Source organism: Metopolophium dirhodum, chromosome 7, assembly GCF_019925205.1.
Source record: "Metopolophium dirhodum isolate CAU chromosome 7, ASM1992520v1, whole genome shotgun sequence".
NCBI classification, from domain to species: domain Eukaryota; kingdom Metazoa; phylum Arthropoda; class Insecta; order Hemiptera; family Aphididae; genus Metopolophium; species Metopolophium dirhodum.
Window position 1 is genome coordinate 11670265 of NC_083566.1, and position 18919 is coordinate 11689183.

The window sequence follows — 18919 nt, forward strand, 5'->3', positions numbered from 1 at the left end:
TATCTACCTTCTTCTTCTATGGATTTTTACAGGCCTTTTAGGCCCATTGGCCATTGCCGCAACAACAAGTCATATCCCCTTTATCTTCTGCCGTTTCCTATGCGTTCCTTTCTTTCAATAACTTTAGGTCTTCCTTTATTCTCTCTATCCATCTTTGTCTAGGCCGTCCACTGGATTTCTTTGTAATTGGTATCCACGTGGTTATTTCACCAAGTAGTCCTATTGATTCCCATACATGGCTTGCTCAACTTATTCGCGCACTTTTCAAGGTTTCAACAATGTTGGGTTCGTTATATAATTCTTCCAGATTATTATTACTTCGTATTTCGTAATCTCCTTTATTGTTTCTTTTAGGGCCGAATATTGGAAAAACCAACACCGACACGGCGACACCCTTATCTATGCCATATCCGCATTTGTCGTCACAAGTGCACAACTTGAAAATATTATGGTGAACAGTCACGTTTAGCTTAGTTAGTTTAAAAATTAGAGTGAATCAACCAATTACGAAACTTAATGGTAGAAACATTATCTGAATTCGTATGTAGGTTTTTTTACTGTAAACATAAACATGTTTTTTGTGGGTACTTAAGGCTCTGTCAAACAGAACGCATTTAAGTGGTAAATGGCTCGTCGGTGTGGTGCTTTCACGTGCGTGAATAACGTGACGTTGTAACAAATTACAACATCACGCCACGCCAAAATAACGCTTTCTGTTTGACAGAGGCTTTAGTATCTATAAAGTATATTATTATATTTTGTACACACAATGACATTTTCAAATTCAGTTTTTTCGGCAAAATAAAAATTCAACCTACAGTATTACTTATAGTAAAATAATTTACTTTAATAGCAATCATATATCATAAAATATATACTTAGTAAAATATGCTAAGACAATATTATTTATAAACTATGAATATAGGCTGACATAACCGTCTTCGTTATTTGTATTTTCAATGATTTGATGTCATTGAATTTAAATTTAACATATACATTATAGTGATCCACACAACACTTATGTACATCAGAGCGGTACCCACTTGCCCATCTTTTTAGTATGGTTTTAAACATGTATACACAGATATAATACTACATTTAAGCTAAACACATTTAATAAAATAAAACTGAGTCTTAAATTAAACATTTTACATTTTTAAAGTTGGAAAAAATAAAAATGAAGCCTTCACTATTCACAATTATAGAAATATTTTAGTAAAAATCATTATAATATTAAGTTACAAATTGACAGTTAAAAGTCAAAGTTGTAACATTTACAAGGAATTAAATTTGATTATTAAAATCTATTTTATTTTTAAAATTGAATAATAATTTTATAAATTGACAAAATCATTAGTACAATTATTTATAAGAATTGTAAATATAAATATAGGAAAAACATGACAACAAATATTATTCAGTACACAATAAGTATTCTTAATCAATATTTGTGTTTGTGCTTTCGTGTTGTATGTGACAATGGTGTTGGAGGTGTCCGTACATGATGCCGATGAGGTGATCGTGAATGCGATCTTTTGTGTCGATAGTTATGCCTTTCATCACGTTCACGGTCCCTTCTTCTGGATAATGAACGAGGAGAATCAATTGGTGATATTCTTGTTTTTTTATTATTGCGTTGTGGTGAATTTGGTCTTTTTCTTGAAGGAGGACTTAAACTATCACTTCTGGAATAATACAAGGTATACTTTAAGTATACAAAATAGAACAAAAAATTCATTAAAAAATGTACCTTATGCTATGAGATGACCATTTACTATACGCGGGACTATTTGAAGGACTTCTAGATCGTTTCTTTTTTTTACCATCACGATAGTCCTCATCAGGACTTAATCTTTTATTGATTTTGTCTTTATCTTTTTTTTCTTTTTCTAATTTCAACTCCTTTTCCTAAAAAAAAAAATAATATACCATTCCATCATCCTAACTACATTAAAATCATATATATATTGGGATTTATTCCATTCAACATTTTTAAAGTAAAATATGATATAAACAGTATATTTTTTTGAGTTTTTGCAAAAATACATCACAATTCTCAAGCAAAATAATTGTGGCAGATTTTACCACGTAGCTTTAGTACAGCGTTTCATGCGGGTCAAACAGTACACTGCCTAAAATAAGCACATACTATTGTATGACTTAATTACCACAAATATAAATTAGTAGTAGAAGTAAATTATAAAAATATATTAACTAAAACGGTTAATCAATTATTGAATTATCCTATCAGACCAGAAAACATCCACTTATATTAATATTCTATTAAAATAAAAAAAACTACCAGAAATTGATAAACTTACCGGAGACTTTTGTACTTTTTTAAGTAGCTTACGTCTATAGTGTTCCACTTGTTGATATATATTCCATCCACCTTTTAATGCTCTTTTGCCAGATTCTAATTCATCTTGATATTGCATAACTTTTACTTCTACTTCCCTTAATTTAGCTCTTCGATCATCAGCATTTTCTCTAAAAGTAAAATATAAATAATACATACAATTCTTTTATATTTATAAGGCATTTTAAAGGGGTTAAGATTTGACGAGCACCAAAAAGTTAAAAACCAAAATATATATACGATAATATTTGGACTAAATGTTTCCACATTTTTCATAGATACAACCTTTTTTGAAAAATATGAGATTTTTGGCAACCCACATTATTAAAGTTGAGCTGATTTTTTTTTGCTTGCTTTTCAATCAGGTATCAAGTTGGGTTAAATTAAATTAAATAGTCCATGTTTTAGTATACAAGACAGTTAATTGTATATTATTTATAAATACATACAGCTCAGTGGTGTATTAAGGAATTTGTCATGGGGAGGATCCAGATAATTTTCAGAAAAATGAGCTACGCGAGGCAAAGCCCCCCACACCACCAAATTACTTTTTATTAAATAAATATACCAAATTTATAAGACTATATAAAATTTAAGAGTTTTTAATTATTAAATAATAATATGTACAAAACAAATTTCAAAAAAGCGGATGAGTGGAAGTCGCTCTGCTGTACAGTAGGTTACAAGTGGATCAATGTAAAATGGATTGTATTAAACTTGAATTCAATGAAAGAATATATAATTGTATAAGAAAAACGATTCTGAGCGGAGACGATTTGTCAGTCTTGATATTTTATATTGTTATTATTTATTATAGCCTGTAGGTTGAATTAATATTGAAATTTTTATAATTTTTAATTCGTTTCTATGGTGATAAACAAAGCGTTAGAAATTAAAATTCCATTTATAGAGGTTTTTCGTAATTTGTCGATTGTTTTTCCCGTTTTTCCCCAAAATAACAATTGAGAAAATCAAAAAATAACCTCCTTAAAGTACCATCATGATCCAATTTTCAGAAAGATAAGGTACTATATATTTAAATCAAAGCACTTCTTCTGGTAGACATTTTGTATACAGGATAAAAAAAAACAACAAATAACACCATTGTAAAACCACTAGCTTCATCACTCCGCTCAGAATCTAATATAGTTATAATATAACATAACTTTTCAACCTTTTTAAGGTTGAAAAAGATCTCTCTCTCTGGGGTGGCTGAAGATACTGGAAATGTACAAAACTACAAAATATTTGATTTAAAAAATGAAATAGGTAGTTTTCAACCATTTTCAGTACCAAACTGAAAAAAAAAAATCACTATATTAACTGAAAATGTTCATAACTGAAGCTTCAAAATTTTTTTACAAAACCCTTCGTATCGTATGATAAAATTTGTTTTTTTTTTTTATGTAAAAACAGAACATTTAACATGTACGAGACACAAGTCAAGGAGGGGAGGTACTGGTACAGCTGTATGTTAGTAAAAAAATTACTAATTTTAATAAGAAGGTGGGCTAATTTTTGATAATTTGTATTACTTTATTATAAAAGTATAATATACACCACACATAAAAATATATGTGACTTCTTACTGTTATGATTATTGTAACTATATTAATTTGTTTTTAAAAAAATGTTATAAGTGTTTGTAATCCACCAAAAATATAATGGACCTATGTTTTATAAGTGTATAGTGTGCAGTTTATGAACCTCTGATCACAATAATCTATAATAGGTACTAGAGATTTAGTATACCTTGTTTCATTAAAGTCATCATCTGGCGAATCTTGATCGACGGACTCACTATTATAACTTTTATTTTCCCTTTCTAACATCTCCCATTTGCTAGTAGTCATTGCTTGTTCTTCAGCTTCATGAGGGTCTACAGTTTCCCATCTAGATGGAACAAATGCAGCGGCTTTGATATTTTTTCCTACTGCCTCTCCCGTAAATGGCACACCTCCAATATCATCATCTAATACTATAAAAAATTGATATTTTTATATGTTTATGTTGTAAAAAATATTTTGTAATTAACCAAATATAATAATAAAAAACTTAATAGTTGCTATGTTAAATATATATATTAGAAATATACAATCTGTGCCCTAGGACACAATAAGAATATATGCCACAAGAATAATAACATGAATAACATTTAACAAATGTGAGGGAAGAAGCCATACAGTATCGGCCTGGACACTAAAGGGCCCAGGCAGGATTTTTTTTAGGGGCCCAACCCAACCTACCTAATGTAGTTATAATATTATATGCATGATTTCAAGTAATAACATAATTTCATACTTAATATATTTAAACTAAATTCAAATATTTATTTAATTTAAAATGATAAAAAAGCAGGTGAGTGGATTGCGCTCTGCTGTACAGTAGGTTGGCAGGTAAGTGGATCACTATATTATGGATGGTATTAAATTTGAATTCAATGATATAATATTATTGTAAACTTAAAACAATTCTGAGTGGAGACGGTTTGTCAGTGTTGATATTTTAAAATTTATATTTATAATGTTGTTACTTATTTTTAGTACGGTAGCCAGTAAGTTGAATTAATATTATATAATGAATAATATTAAAATTATAACAAAATAACTAAAATTGTTATTCTTGGTTATCCAATAAGTAATTTTGTCCAAATTTGAACATAAAGTAACGAAAAAAACTGTGTTTTTATATTTTATATCACCTACTTACCCACCTTTTTATATTCTGAGTTTAACGATGAATGTATTGATTTTACAATGATGTGTGATTTTTTTTTTGTGTGTCTGTACACAATAAGTAGTTGAAATAATGCTTCGATTTTCAACTTCAGTATTTTGTTCGATTAGAAAGTGAATATTGTTGGTGCATTAAGTAGGTCAAAATTTGAAATTCCCAGTAATTTACAAAAACGCCAAGAAAAATTAAGGACAAAACAGGAATTTTTACGCAAAATCGATTTTTAACTTTGGTTTTTGATGTAACTTTAAAACAAATGACAGTAATTTTCACTGGTAGTTTATATTTTGCATTTTATATACACGATAAAATTTTCAAAATATTTTGATTTGTTTTGAACTGTTTAGGAACACTTTCAGTTTACAATTTTATTAGTATTTTTTCTATGAATGTCAATAAATACTTGAAAATGTAATACAAGATTGCTACTATATTGTTACAAGAATATTTGAAAAATATTAAAAATCCTTAGTCACAGTTTTTAATTATATGCATTTTAAGTTCAAATCTTGACAAAATACGGAAAAATCCCGAAAATGAGCAAATTATTTTGAGTTGAGAATTCGTAAAATTTTTTCTTTTTAAATCTAAGATTTGAAAATGTAATACAAGATTCCTCATAAGTTTGTCGTCTACCTTTATCAAAAAAAAAAAATATCTACAAGCTAATCAAATTAAATTTTTATGAGCGTTTGAAATTCATATTTTTACAATATTGGAAATTAACTCGATTTCTCATGTAGCATTGTTGTTATTTTATTGTTATTCAAAAACAAATAACTGTAGATACATGACAATTTTACTGATGTTTATATTAGCATTTTCTATACACCATAAAATTATGAAAATATTTTGACTCGATTCGGGCTGTTTACGAACATTATTTGTTTTAAATTTATTAATTTTTTTTTCCATAACTATCAATAAAATTTTATTTTTTGGGTAAAAAAGCGTTAAAATTTGATGCAAGGCTCCTAATATAATATTACAATAGCAGTTGAAAAATATTAAAATACATAGGCATAATTTTTTTTATAAGCATTTAAAGTTCAAATTTTATCAAAATTTAATAATTTCTTTGTAGTTAAAAATTTATAAAATGTTCAACTTTTATAGTTAAGGATTTAAAATTTAAAACAAGGTTCCACGTAAATAGGTAAATATATAAATTATTTTATTCACAATAATATCATCAAATTTACTTGGTAATATCATAGGCTGACTGACCGTTTTCAGAATCGTTTTTCTTATACAATGATATTATATCATTGAATTCAAATTTAACACCATCCATTACAGTAAGCCACATGCAACATACTGAACAGCAGAGCGACATCCACTTACCCACTTTTTTTTTTTTAGTTAGACCCTTGCATTTTTTTTACAAAAATTAAATTTCCTTATCGTTTTGTTTATTTAAAATTTGATTATTTAATGCTGTAAATTGTAATCATCATTGACCAAGTTTGAATAAAGTTAAGTGACTTCTTAGATACAGAAAATATATCTAAAATGAGTGAAGCCATAAAAATAGTTTCAATATTTGACCATTTATCAAATAAAATGTTAGCGGTGCTCATAAACTTGGTGGAGTTGTTAAATGTTCCTTGTATAATCTCAAATAGAAGGATTGAAACAAATTTATTGGCCAATTTATTATAAAGTACTTAATGGTATTATTTTTGAAAATTGAAAATGTGTGACTAGTAAATTATAGTAGTACGGGTCAACTCGCGTGTCGTGTGGGAATACTATATAGTAACCTATTTTTTTCCAAGCTGCGGATATTTCTGTTATGGTACTATCGTATGCTTGTAAAAATACATGGATTCTTTGTTGGTCTGTAGGCTATCTGTTACTAATAATTTATCGATTTTAATTAATTTGCATTTTCGTGCTCATAATATTTTGTATTGTCAAATTATTTATTGAGGTTTAATGTATTTTGGTTAGGGGCCCGGGCAGCGATCGCTGCCTAGCTACCTTGACCAGGCGATACTAATAGCATCATCTTTGTCATGTTAAATATAGTACAACAAACCTGCATATTATTTATAACTTTATGTCTATTGTATTACAGCTATATATATTTTAAATCTAATAGACAACTTACATGGTGTACCATCAATGTCTGTATCCCCCGGAGGTGTGTCATCATATGCGTGTTTTAACAATGTAGCACCGTCTAAAGGTATACCATCTAAATCCTCATTATCTAGATTTTCAGGATCAGATAAAGGTGCTCCATCTATATTTTCAGACTCGTCAATAGATTTTGAATTTGTATTATATTGCAATTCTTCACGAGAATTGATTAGTTCTTGAGGTATCTAGAAATTTAAAATAATAATATTTTATGGTCACAACCAACGTATATAAAGACTTACATCATTTATTGAAAGTCCAAGAAAAGTATTTTGGCATCTAAATAAGAATTCTTTTGGATAAATATCCCAGTCTTCCCAAGCACGAAAAATCTGCATTATACGATGTTTAAAACCATCGGCTTGACTTTGAGAATCTAAACTCTTATAAGTTTTAAGGGCTTCTTCCATTATGGGAATCAACCTTGTTTCAAATCTATTGTAAAAGTAATGCAATTTAAATACTTTGAAAAATAAACAATTAAAAAAAAAAAAAACTATACCCTCTTCTAAATTGTGTTGCATTTATAACCTTTAAACTACAATTATGTAGAACATCTGATATCAAATAAAGCCGTGCAATCTAAATTGAGAAGGAAATTAATTTAAATATACTTGATATAACATAAGTAGTACAATATGATAAAATAACTTAATAATTCAATATTTTTACTTTTTTATGTAATGCAGTTGTAGCATTAGATAATGATTCTTGAATGCAATCACATATTTCTTCTACAGCATCACTATGTTCTACACAAAATACCATGACTTCAGCTACTTTTAATCGCTCGGGTGTCATATTTCTAATGAGATCTTCAAAGCGCTCCCTTTGAGATATGCTTAGAGTTCCCTTAGTTCTCGTTACCAAATCTTCTTCAGGAACAAGTTCTTCCGGCATGCCAACAGTATATGGATTCATTGGTGGTGGTCTCCAAATTGATCCATTCTTAAACATGCGAAATTCATCAATGCGCCAATCTTTAGTAGAATCACCTTGTAACATAGAAAATAGCTTCCATCTGTAGTATATATGAGTTGGTGAACAATTGTCAAACAAAAATCTGATAACGATAAAACCAAGTAGTATTAAGTAGTATTATTATAACGTATAAAATTATATTCATAATGTAAAGAATCTAAATAAAATACTCACTGAAACATTGGGTTATTCAACTCTTTATTCATTATCATAGCTTCAAATAATGGTCCTTCCCGTATTACAAATTCAATCATGTGATGAATGAGCATCAGCAAATTTCTAAAAAAAAATTTTTAAGTATTAATAAAATAAATAATTGTTTAGTTTATGTATTTTTTTCTTTTATAGTTTTTCACTTTGCTTCAGCAGGCTGACATTGATAACATAAGGACCATCTTCTGATAATTTGTAAATCTTTCTTATACCTTAAGATTATTAATTAATTTATATCAGAGTAATGAAAATGTTACCTTTCTGTGGGTATAACCACTTTAATGATAGTCTGCGGTAAAATCTGTCACAAAAAAGCAAACTGGTTTAAAACAAAGTTGTTGATTTATCATTTAGGTAAATTAAAATACATGTTTTATTTATAAATTTTGTATATATTGATTATTATCAACTTTCAATAATTGTACATCTTAATCACAATATCTCAATCCGACAACATTACATATAATTAATTTTTGGCTGCCAGCTGCAATGCTGCATATTTAGATAGTATTTAAGAAAGTCGGATTGAGTAAATTACATAATAAAAATAACAAAATCTTTTAAAAAAGTAAAATACCTTTTCAACTGGTTGGCCTCTATCAAAATATCCTCCATCTTGTCGTGCACGCCCATGATTCTACAATAAAAATCATCAAGTTGTGCAAAAATACTTTTTAATTTTTAGTATTTAATTTTAATTATTACTTTATTATATATATACAAATTGATTCACCAAGCATGCTTACCCAATGTTTTTTTTTAAATAACAGTTATTCCAAATATGGTTTTTGAAAATTTTAAATATACTTAGGCTATATTTTAAAACATTCATTTCATAACATTTTTTGTACAACTTAAGGTGTGTCCTATGGTGATACAAACTTTTGTCTTGTATATGAGAACCCGTCTTCTTTTTTCTATAAGTTATTTATTTTTATTAAATATACAAAATTTTCTTCTGAAAATGTTGACTTATCAAAATCAAAACTCAAACAAATAGTTTTTTAGTTATTTACTTTGGGTCGTAATTTAATTCGTAAATGGTCCAAGTATAATTAATTCTAGATCCAATATTAAATCTATTTTTATAATATGTAAAACCACTTTTAAGGACTATTATCCTTAGTTATTTTAATAACTGAGAAACTATACTCATTTGAATTTTAAATTAGGTACATTAACATTTTCAAAAATATTATTTCCTAAATAATCTTCAATAAAAAAGCGGTCTTCTCATTTGAAAAATAGAAATGTGTATCGTCAGGACACACCTTAAGTATTAAAAATATTTAGAATTTGAAAATTAGAATTAATTAATTATTAAAGAAAAAATGGGAACGAGCATACTTGGAGATTCACCCAGTATAAGGATATTTTTTCAAAAAAAATTTATCAATACTTAATAAATAATAAGTACCTGATGCAAAAAAAAAATAAAAGTTTTTAGTTTAAAAAGCAGTTTTGTTTTTTGTATCCAGTGCTATAAATTATTTTTTTTTAAATTTTGAAACAAATATTCATCTAGTTTTTAGTTCACTTAGTACATATATTTAACTTGCAAAACGGTAATTTTACCTTTTTTTCTTTTGGAGGCAAAATCGGCTGAGCATTGAAAGGTAACCCAGAAAGAGGAGGAGGCAATGTTATAGCTAATAAAGCAGGTGGAATAAAAATTGGATGAGGTGGTATGGGTACACTTTTACCCCAACCCATTTTCATCTCATATGACATAACATCTTTCCCTAAAAATTGTAAAATGTTGTAATTTATCATTTATGTTTAATAGTTAAAAATAACCACATACCATTTAAATTCTTTAATGCTCTTTCCCCATCTTTACGACTCATATAAGCTACAAAGCCACAGTTACGCCCTCTTGCCTTTTCTTCATCAGACCTAGGCCACATTATTTTAATACTTGCCAAAGGACCATATTTTCCAAAAACTTCCATTAACTGAGCTTCAGTAATCTATAAATAATAAATATACAATAATAACATTTATCCAGACTTATAATCAAATATATTTTATATATTACTTTAGGGTTAAGGTTTCCTAAGTATAGATTTGTAGTATTTGGATCGCCTGAATCAAATGAACCTTTAATTTCATCAGGTTCAACCATTATTAAATCTAAACATAAATTTTAAAATATTATTTAATTCCTTAAAATTTTTAAATATATTATGTACTACTCTTAATTTCAGGATCTTCAATTGTTTTTTGTAAAACTCCTTTGAATTTATGTCTTTCTTCTCTTTCTTCTTGAATCCTAATAATTCCAAAAATAAATAATTAATTGTTTCTTAAAAATGTATGATTATTCAGAAAATGAATACAAAAATGTAATAATGATGTGTTTTATAGTTACATTTTTAGTTCTTCTTTGAATAATTCTAGATTACTTTTTTTCTTTTCACCTTCTTTTTTTTTCTTTGTAAGCATTCTTTCACTTTTACGTTCACCCATAAAACGAGAAAGGTCATCCGCTTTATCTGAGTCTGTATTTCCCCTGGCTTGAGGCTTGTATAATTTACCTTTTTCTCGAGTATCCTCCTCTATGTGATCAAAGTAATTAGCATCTATCAGCTAAAGTTTAATATGTATTAAAACTTACGTCTTTTTCCAGCATCATATGTACCAGCTTTAACCCAAACTTTACTATTTTTTTTCCCTTCATTTTGAAAAGTTGCTACAAACTCTTCAAAGGCCTACAAAATTAAATGATATTAGAATTATCACTTTTTTTGACAGAAAATGTATCATCTAAATATTATCATTAGATAAGTTATTAATTACTTGAGCAGCAGCATGTTCTTCTTCTTTTTTTTTTTGTTCATTTAATTCTTTTTTTGATGGTTGAGTTTTTCCCATTGCTCCAATAGAAAATGCTTTGAGCTTTTGTTCTGCTATGTACTATACAAAAATAGATATTAGTCTATATTTTTTTAAAAGTTTACTGGGAAGCAGAATATGAATGTATTTATTGGATATTTTTTATAATTGTTATGACTTATGAATTTGTATCAAGCGGTTTGTTAAGCGTGATATATTATTTTTATTGAATGGTCCAATTGATATTTTTAATTAAATGTTCTTTTTTTATTATTTTAAACAGGTATATACATTAAACAAAATTAGTATCACTATTCATTATAGAATATAGATTTTATCTTACCTTTTTAAATTGTCCCGAATCAGCCATGATTAAATTATTTAAATAATTAAATACACCTTACGTAAATAAAGCTTAACTACCTAGGTAAATAATTTAAAACGTAAACTAGTAATAAAATAAAAACATTAGAATCTATAAACAGTTTAGATCATAACTCATAAATTATTATTATTATCTACACAATATGAATTTTGTAAATATGTGTTCTAGAAACTACAGTAACACTAATGGACATCATCAGCTCTAAATTATGTATCTTTTAGAATTATGTATCTTTAAACAACTGTAGTTACTATTTACTACATCGTAGCCACTGGACTGTGAATTGTAAAGCGAAGTTTTTTTGTTTAAATCAATTAAAACTTATAAATTTAATTAATAAAAGTCAAATTAACATGCCGAAATTAACATAATACACAAAACATCTTAAGCAATAAGCATAATGTACATTTTATTATTATTATTATTATTATACAACATACATAGAATATCTCATATTCTCATAGTATCACACTATCACAGTTAATAGATGTGATAATATTGTTATTCTTTAATCCGTGTCCGTCTAAAATCTGAATTATGATAACACAATTTGTTTGCACTTTGCTATGAATCGAACCGATGAGTGATGAGTGATGACCCTGTGAGTGACGTGTCGAAGGTAATATTTTGGAGCAATTGCTTCTTCAAAATTGTTGGTTGGTGGGTGGTGGTGGTCCCTAACCTACCACAAAATACCTTACCACCGGTGGCCTAACCTAACCTAGGCCTAGGTGACTAGGTATATCGTAGAAATATCATATCCGATTATACAAATCGTTACAAATGTACGCATATTTGGAAATTTTTAATTTAAACTTTTTTGATGAGTTGTAAATGCTGTTATAAACATCATGGTGGAGCGGTGGTATCTTGTATAAATTTTTACTCCTCACCAAAAATGAGTTCAACACGCCACTGGTGACTGTGTGAGTCGTAAACTGCGTGACCACTGCGCTACTCCGGCCCCAATAATGCATTTTATTATAATTTATTAATTATTACGATTTATAGCATATTACTAAAGTAAAATTTAAAATACCTATTGGAAAATGTTGTGGGTAATCTTGTTTGCTCTATAATCATTGATGAAAGTATGTCAGTACCTATGGAAATGAATTTCTCAACATCCATTTTTAAAATTACAAGACTTATAATAGTACCTATGTTATTTGTTAAGCTTTAACAAAAAGTATAATTATTCATATTATAAAAAAAAAGAAACATTTTTTTAACTATTTAAAAATTATACAATCATAAATGTTTAATATTTATACCTAAGATTTAATAATTCAATAAAAGGTTCTATATTATACATTTTACAATTTATTTGTAGTTCAATAATAGTTTGCCATAGTAACTTGAAATTTGCATCAAATAGAAATTTACTATTCACTATACAATTTTCAAAATAATTGTCTAATTTTAAGATATTTATAGGTATTTTAAATATTATATTTTTTTTTCGTACTTGTATGTATCTATTACCTTATGTGTTTATGCTCAGTCAAAAAGTATGACAATTTAATACAAGATTTTACATAAGTGCAAAACGTAGGTACCTACTCGATAATGTATTTAAAAAATATACAAAATACATGGACACATTTTTTTTATATAAATTTTGAAATTGTAGTTTTGAGTTTTTGACCAGATTGTAGATTGATTTGTAGAAATAAATTATAACATATCTTAAGAAATTTAATTCTGATCTGGTAGGTAAATATATCCTAGTATACTTAACTGGTTATAGTAATTATAATTTATAAGTTAGGATATTTGTACCCACTAACCCCCTAAAATACATTTTTAATGTGGGAGTAAATTAATAAATATATTTATATATCCTAGCATATAATTAACGATCTGTTTAAAATATATTAGGATATATTTACCTCCCAAGTGAATTTATTTAGTAGGATATTTTTACCCCCCTCTTATATTATTGTGAATAAAGTAATTTATGTTTAACCTATTTACGTGGAACCTTATTTTAAATTTTAAAGCTTAAGCTTTAAATCTTAGCTATAAAAGTTAAACATTTTATAAATTTTTAACTACAAAATAGTTATTAAATTTTAATTTTGATAAATTTTGTCGAAATTCGATCTTTAAATGCTTATCAAAAAAAATTGTGCCTATGTATTTTTAATATTTTTCAACTGCTATTGTATGGTGTATAGAAAATGCTAATATAAACATTCAGTCAACATTTCATGTGCCTAGTCTATGGTCATTTATTTTAGAGTTGCACTAAAAACCAAAATAAATTTTCTCAAAAACAGATTTTGCTTAATTTTTCTTTTGTTTATCACGGCGCTTTTGAAAACTACTAGGACATTTTTACTTTTGACCTCCCAAAGTACCAACTAGATTCACTTTTCTATCAGAAAAGATACTGTTGAAGAAAATCGAAGCATTTTTACTGTCCTGAAAGGTGATGACAGACACAAAAATAAAAAAAAACACACATCATTGTAAAATGAATACATTCATCGCTCCGCTCAGAATCTAAAAAAACACACATCATTGTAAAACAGTACATTCATTGCTCCGATAAGAATCGAATAGTACTGTATGAATACTATATAGAAATCTGTCTATAATACACGGTCCATTATTATAGTAACGCATAGATTAGTAAAAAATAAAGTCTATAGAAGTATAGACTATAAGCACAGAAAATATCTCGGATATTTATATATTATATTTATGATGTAGGTATATGAAGGAAAAGAAAATATGGTAAAAGTCTGGATTCCTATAGGTTTCATGGTTCTTTTGAACAGATGTCGTTTGGAGCTTATGCATAGAACTCCATGTCGTAAATTGGTATTCGGCTATAACCATGGAAAAGAGATAACCTCAAAAACTTGTAATTTAAATTTAAATGATAGTTATGAGTAGTCCGTGTTCTATTGGTATATATACTATAACTATATTATTATTTGTTTATTTAATCTGAATTCTGAAGAATCGTTGAATTCTGAATTCTGAGTTTTTTACAGTTAGCTTTATATTAATATATTATAATTTATAGCTAGAATGTTTACCACTAATAATTAACTATTTATTTATTTTTAAATTTAAGTATAAAATATATTACGTATGTAATTGTTGTATGTATAACGTTTACATTCATTACTAATAACTTGATTATTTTATTAACGACAAGTACAAAAATCATTTTAGTTAGTGAACATTTTTAAATAACAAAAACGATTTGTAACCATTTTTAATAATTATTATTTTTATAATTCAATAAGTAATAAGTTAATATTATAAATACAGAGGGGATTTTTGATTTAAGTGAATTTCAAACAATAGTATATACCAACCAAGTTAAATATGATTGGCGAGTCAAGATCAGAGTTTAGACTTAAGAACCCACCAGAAGATGGAATATCCTCTGTAAAATTTGGACCTAGTTCATCTCAGTTTTTATTAGTATCATCTTGGGATTGTTCAGTTCGGCTTTATGATGTCCAGGCGAATAGCATGCGCACAAAGTATACACATGATCGGCCAGTATTGGATGTTAGCTTTCAGGTATAATAACTAAATTAAATACTATTCATTTTTAAATTGATCACCTAGAAATTATTAATTTTAATGGTAAAAATTATGTTATGCATTTACAACAAATTTTTATGTAATATAAAAATGTAATAACTGATTATATTATTTTTTAAGTATATTAAATGCTTAAATATTATGTATATTTGATTTATAATAGGATGCAGTTCATTCATTTAGTGGTGGTCTGGATAACAAGTTGAAAATGTATGATTTGAATAGTAATTCTGGTAAATATTTATTTTTAATTTAGTAACATAAACTAAATTGAAATATTTCATTCATCAATTTAACTAATATTAAATTTCAGAAAGTGTCCTAGGCTCACATGATAATGCGGTACGCTGTGTTGAGTATTCGAATGAAGTGAATGTAGTTTTATCCGGTGGTTGGGACGGTAACGTTAAAATGTGGGACACACGATCATCTCAATGTGTTGGAACCCTCCCCCAACCTGACAAAGTATTTGTTACATATTTTCATTTCAATTAGTAATTATTATTTTAACATTTTATTTATAGTTACCAATAATTTTTTTTATTTAGGTTTTCACTATGAGTAATGTAGGTGAAAAGCTGGTAGTTGGCACTGCTGGGCGTAAAGTATTTGTTTGGGATTTAAGAAACACGGCATATATAATGCAAAGGAGAGAATCAAATTTAAAGTTTCAAACAAGATGTATTCGTTGCTCACCAAATAAACAAGGTTATGTGTTAAGTAGTATTGAGGGACGTGTAGCTGTTGAATATTTTGATACAGCTCCAGAAATTCAGAAGAAAAAATATGCTTTTAAGTGTCACAGAATAAAAGATAATGATATTGAATGTATTTACCCGGTCAATGCTATAAGGTAATAAGTTTGCATACTTACCAATTTATAATTCTTTTAAATATTAACTTTTTATTAAATCCGTAATTATACAGTGTTATAAAATTAATTACATAGTAACTTACCTAAGTACAACATTTTATCTATTTAAAAGTTTGTATAAACTTTAATTTAGAACATGTCAGAATGATATAGTTTTTATCAGAAAAATGATAATATTTTTATTTTAAGTCAAATAATTATATCTAGTTACAAATGAATCTATAAAATAAAGTTAGTAGAAAATATTTATGTATATTCCAGCAATTTCAATTAACTTTTTTAGCTTTTTCAGTAAATTAAAGCATTTATTAATAGATACATTAAATAGCATTTGATAATATACTCTAAAACCAGCATATATGAACATTTAATTTATTGAACATTTATGTACAAAAAAATAAAATCATGTAATTTGATTTTACAATAAATAGTACAAAAGTGTCAAAATGAGTAATGATGGATAATTCTATTTTGTTTCTTTTATGTTTTTCCCTCTCTAATATTTAAGAATTTGATTTTTTATTAGTTTTCATCAAGTATTTAATACATTTGCCACGGGTGGTTCTGATGGATATGTAAATATTTGGGATGGTTTTAATAAAAAAAGATTGTGCCAATTTCATCGTTACAATACAGGAATTACGTCTCTATGCTTTAGTCATGACGGTGAGTAAATGTTTATTTATATTATTTTATTTTAATTTATATTTTTATTTTGTGACTAATATTCCAACTCTTATATAGTAGGTTTAATCTTTGTAATAACTTTTTTATTCTTTCAATTATTTTGTTTGATGAATCAGTAATATATTTTATATTTAATTTCTATTTAATTTCTTATGTATTAGTGACACTAGTGTTCAGTAATAACTTATAACTAAATAGAAAATTTAAAACAGTTTTGAAAATAAATTGAAAACTTTTATTTAAGGTTCATCTTTGGCTATTGGCAGTTCCTACATGTATGAACAAGACGTACATCCAGATCCAATACCTGAAAATAATGTTTATATTAGGTATGTTACTGATCAAGAAACTAAACCAAAATAAACATATTTCATAAATACCTAATTATTATACGCATTAGTATTGTGAGTTTGTTAATATTTTTAAATTAATTTACCACTTTTTCATTAAATGTTTGGTATAAATATGATATCTTTGTGTATTCAAAATTAATTTTAGTTTGTCATAAAATAATGAATAGGAGATATTAAAATTTTTTTTTTAAGAGAACTGAAATTTTTAATTTGTAATCAAACTTCATTGTGTATAAACATGTTTAAATGAATAAAATAATGAATATTTTCAGTAGAATAATTAATTCTAGAAAATGTAAGTTTAAAAATATTTAATGTACTTATCTATATATTATATATATGTATGTAATATGTATAAATGTATGTTCGCCTCTGTCTGTAATTAATTGACTCAAAAACTACTGGATCGTTTTCATTAAAAGTTATGTCAAGAAATTCCATGAGACTTGGATGGTGTTGATAGTTTCATAGTATCATGAAAAATTAATATGGTCGGTGTAATCTATAATGATGCAGATGATTACAACGTTAATTTCAAGGTACCAGCAAAATGCCTCATTTTGTATGTACATTAATATAATTACATCTGGTTATAACAACATATTTTTTATAGTTTCTTGGCTGTTGCTATAGATGATACTGACTGTATTTGTTTTGTTTAAATATAAATGATTGCCACTGGTTACATATTATATTACTACCTATTATAAATAGGTGTTATTTAAAATGGCAAATTCATTTTTTAGAAAACAATTCTTTGACAGGCCACACTGTACAGTTAGTAATGTTTAATAATATTATGTATAATTAGTCCTTATTAACTGTTTGAAACACATTAATACATAACATTTTCAATTACTTTATGACTGGGGTTATATTATATTGTATTAAATATATGTAATTCTTAAGTTTTTATTTAATTTATACTGGGGTTTGCTAAAAAACTACACATTTCTCTGTATTATTTATATTTAAGTTTTTAACTAATATTAAGCTAAATACATTATAGCAAACAATTCTGATATTGGTTAAATAGTGTTGAAAACATATTATCTGTAGAGGAAGTCACCAAAGGGTGGTTGGGGGAAGAATTTTCAAAAATTAAATTACCTTTTTGTTTAGCTAAATATAATAAGTTTGATAGCTTATACTCAAAAGTGTATTTTATACGAATAAAAAAATATTTAAATATATTATATAAGCTTAAAAATCAGTTAAAAGATGTACTGTCTTTAAATTATAAAACTAAATACAAAGGTCAACTGTTTATGTGGCGCCAAGTTCTTCAAACGGGTGATCCTTTCGTCAAAATACTTACCAACATTTTCCACCTCGTATAAATTATTAATTATAACAAATTTTATTTTATTTTTAATTCAATTATATCAAATGTTTTATATTATTTTAATCAATGTTATACAATATTTTAACTATCGATAATAGTCATGATAACCAATAAGTACCATATTTTTAAATGTCCAATTACCTTTGACCCAACTGTTTAGTAAAATTAAATATTTTTTTTTAAGAATATACATAAATTTGAAATATATACTGCATACATTTTATTTGTGTTGTACCATTAAATTGTTTTGAACATACAATTTACAGAAACCACATGCTGGTATGACATCCTCTTAGTATACTTATAACATGGATGTGGGTGTTATCCACTATACATTATTTATTACTCTTAGGTTTTATCATACACCATGAAGGGTGGGGTGAATTGATATTCAGTTTTACAAGGTTATTAATAGAACATACTTTATAGTCACTCA

General features: G+C 26.7%; 2 protein-coding genes across 5 annotated transcripts; one reads left to right on the forward strand and one right to left on the reverse strand.

Annotated features, from left to right (window-relative positions):
• Nucleotides 1-826: 826 nt before the first annotated feature.
• On the reverse strand, nucleotides 827-12208 carry LOC132948126 (U2 snRNP-associated SURP motif-containing protein-like). 2 transcript variants are annotated; one of them, XM_061018450.1, is made up of 19 exons: nucleotides 11613-12208; nucleotides 11234-11350; nucleotides 11052-11145; nucleotides 10806-10992; nucleotides 10627-10706; nucleotides 10473-10567; nucleotides 10239-10404; nucleotides 10010-10176; nucleotides 9012-9071; nucleotides 8692-8735; nucleotides 8396-8500; nucleotides 7913-8303; nucleotides 7743-7822; nucleotides 7483-7675; nucleotides 7209-7425; nucleotides 4112-4337; nucleotides 2322-2490; nucleotides 1751-1908; nucleotides 827-1685 (listed from the first exon to the last, which is right to left on the reverse strand). In XM_061018450.1, the coding sequence occupies exons 1-19, from the start codon at nucleotides 11637-11639 to the stop codon at nucleotides 1442-1444; spliced, it is 2820 nt and encodes a 939-aa protein (XP_060874433.1). In that variant the 5' UTR covers nucleotides 11640-12208; the 3' UTR covers nucleotides 827-1441. The 2 variants fall into 2 exon arrangements, with proteins under 2 accessions (XP_060874433.1, XP_060874434.1); XM_061018451.1 differs by having other exon boundaries at nucleotides 10630-10706; nucleotides 11613-12205.
• Nucleotides 12209-14606: 2398 nt separating this feature from the next.
• On the forward strand, nucleotides 14607-18690 carry LOC132948127 (mitotic checkpoint protein BUB3). Of its 3 annotated transcripts, none has more exons than XM_061018452.1 (7): nucleotides 14607-14876; nucleotides 14962-15200; nucleotides 15388-15457; nucleotides 15538-15689; nucleotides 15773-16077; nucleotides 16625-16764; nucleotides 17030-18690. In XM_061018452.1, the coding sequence occupies exons 2-7, from the start codon at nucleotides 15000-15002 to the stop codon at nucleotides 17146-17148; spliced, it is 987 nt and encodes a 328-aa protein (XP_060874435.1). In that variant the 5' UTR covers nucleotides 14607-14876; nucleotides 14962-14999; the 3' UTR covers nucleotides 17149-18690. The 3 variants fall into 3 exon arrangements, with proteins under 3 accessions (XP_060874435.1, XP_060874436.1, XP_060874437.1); XM_061018453.1 differs by having other exon boundaries at nucleotides 14607-14842; XM_061018454.1 differs by having other exon boundaries at nucleotides 14610-14757.
• The last annotated feature ends 229 nt before the right edge of the window (nucleotides 18691-18919 follow it).

Excerpts from the sequence above, each read along its gene's own strand:
- LOC132948126 (XM_061018450.1), bottom strand. The coding sequence starts at position 11,639 with ATGGCTGATTCGGGACAATTTAAAAAG. Across the intron at positions 11,351-11,612 it reads ATTCGGGACAATTTAAAAAG|TACATAGCAGAACAAAAGCT; the intron begins GTAAGATAAAAT and ends ATTTTTGTATAG. Across the intron at positions 11,146-11,233 it reads AAGAACATGCTGCTGCTCAA|GCCTTTGAAGAGTTTGTAGC; the intron begins GTAATTAATAAC and ends TTAATTTTGTAG.
- LOC132948127 (XM_061018452.1), top strand. The coding sequence starts at position 15,000 with ATGATTGGCGAGTCAAGATCAGAGTTTAGACTTAAGAACCCACCAGAA. Across the intron at positions 15,201-15,387 it reads TATTGGATGTTAGCTTTCAG|GATGCAGTTCATTCATTTAG; the intron begins GTATAATAACTA and ends GATTTATAATAG. Across the intron at positions 15,690-15,772 it reads CCCTCCCCCAACCTGACAAA|GTTTTCACTATGAGTAATGT; the intron begins GTATTTGTTACA and ends TTTTTTATTTAG.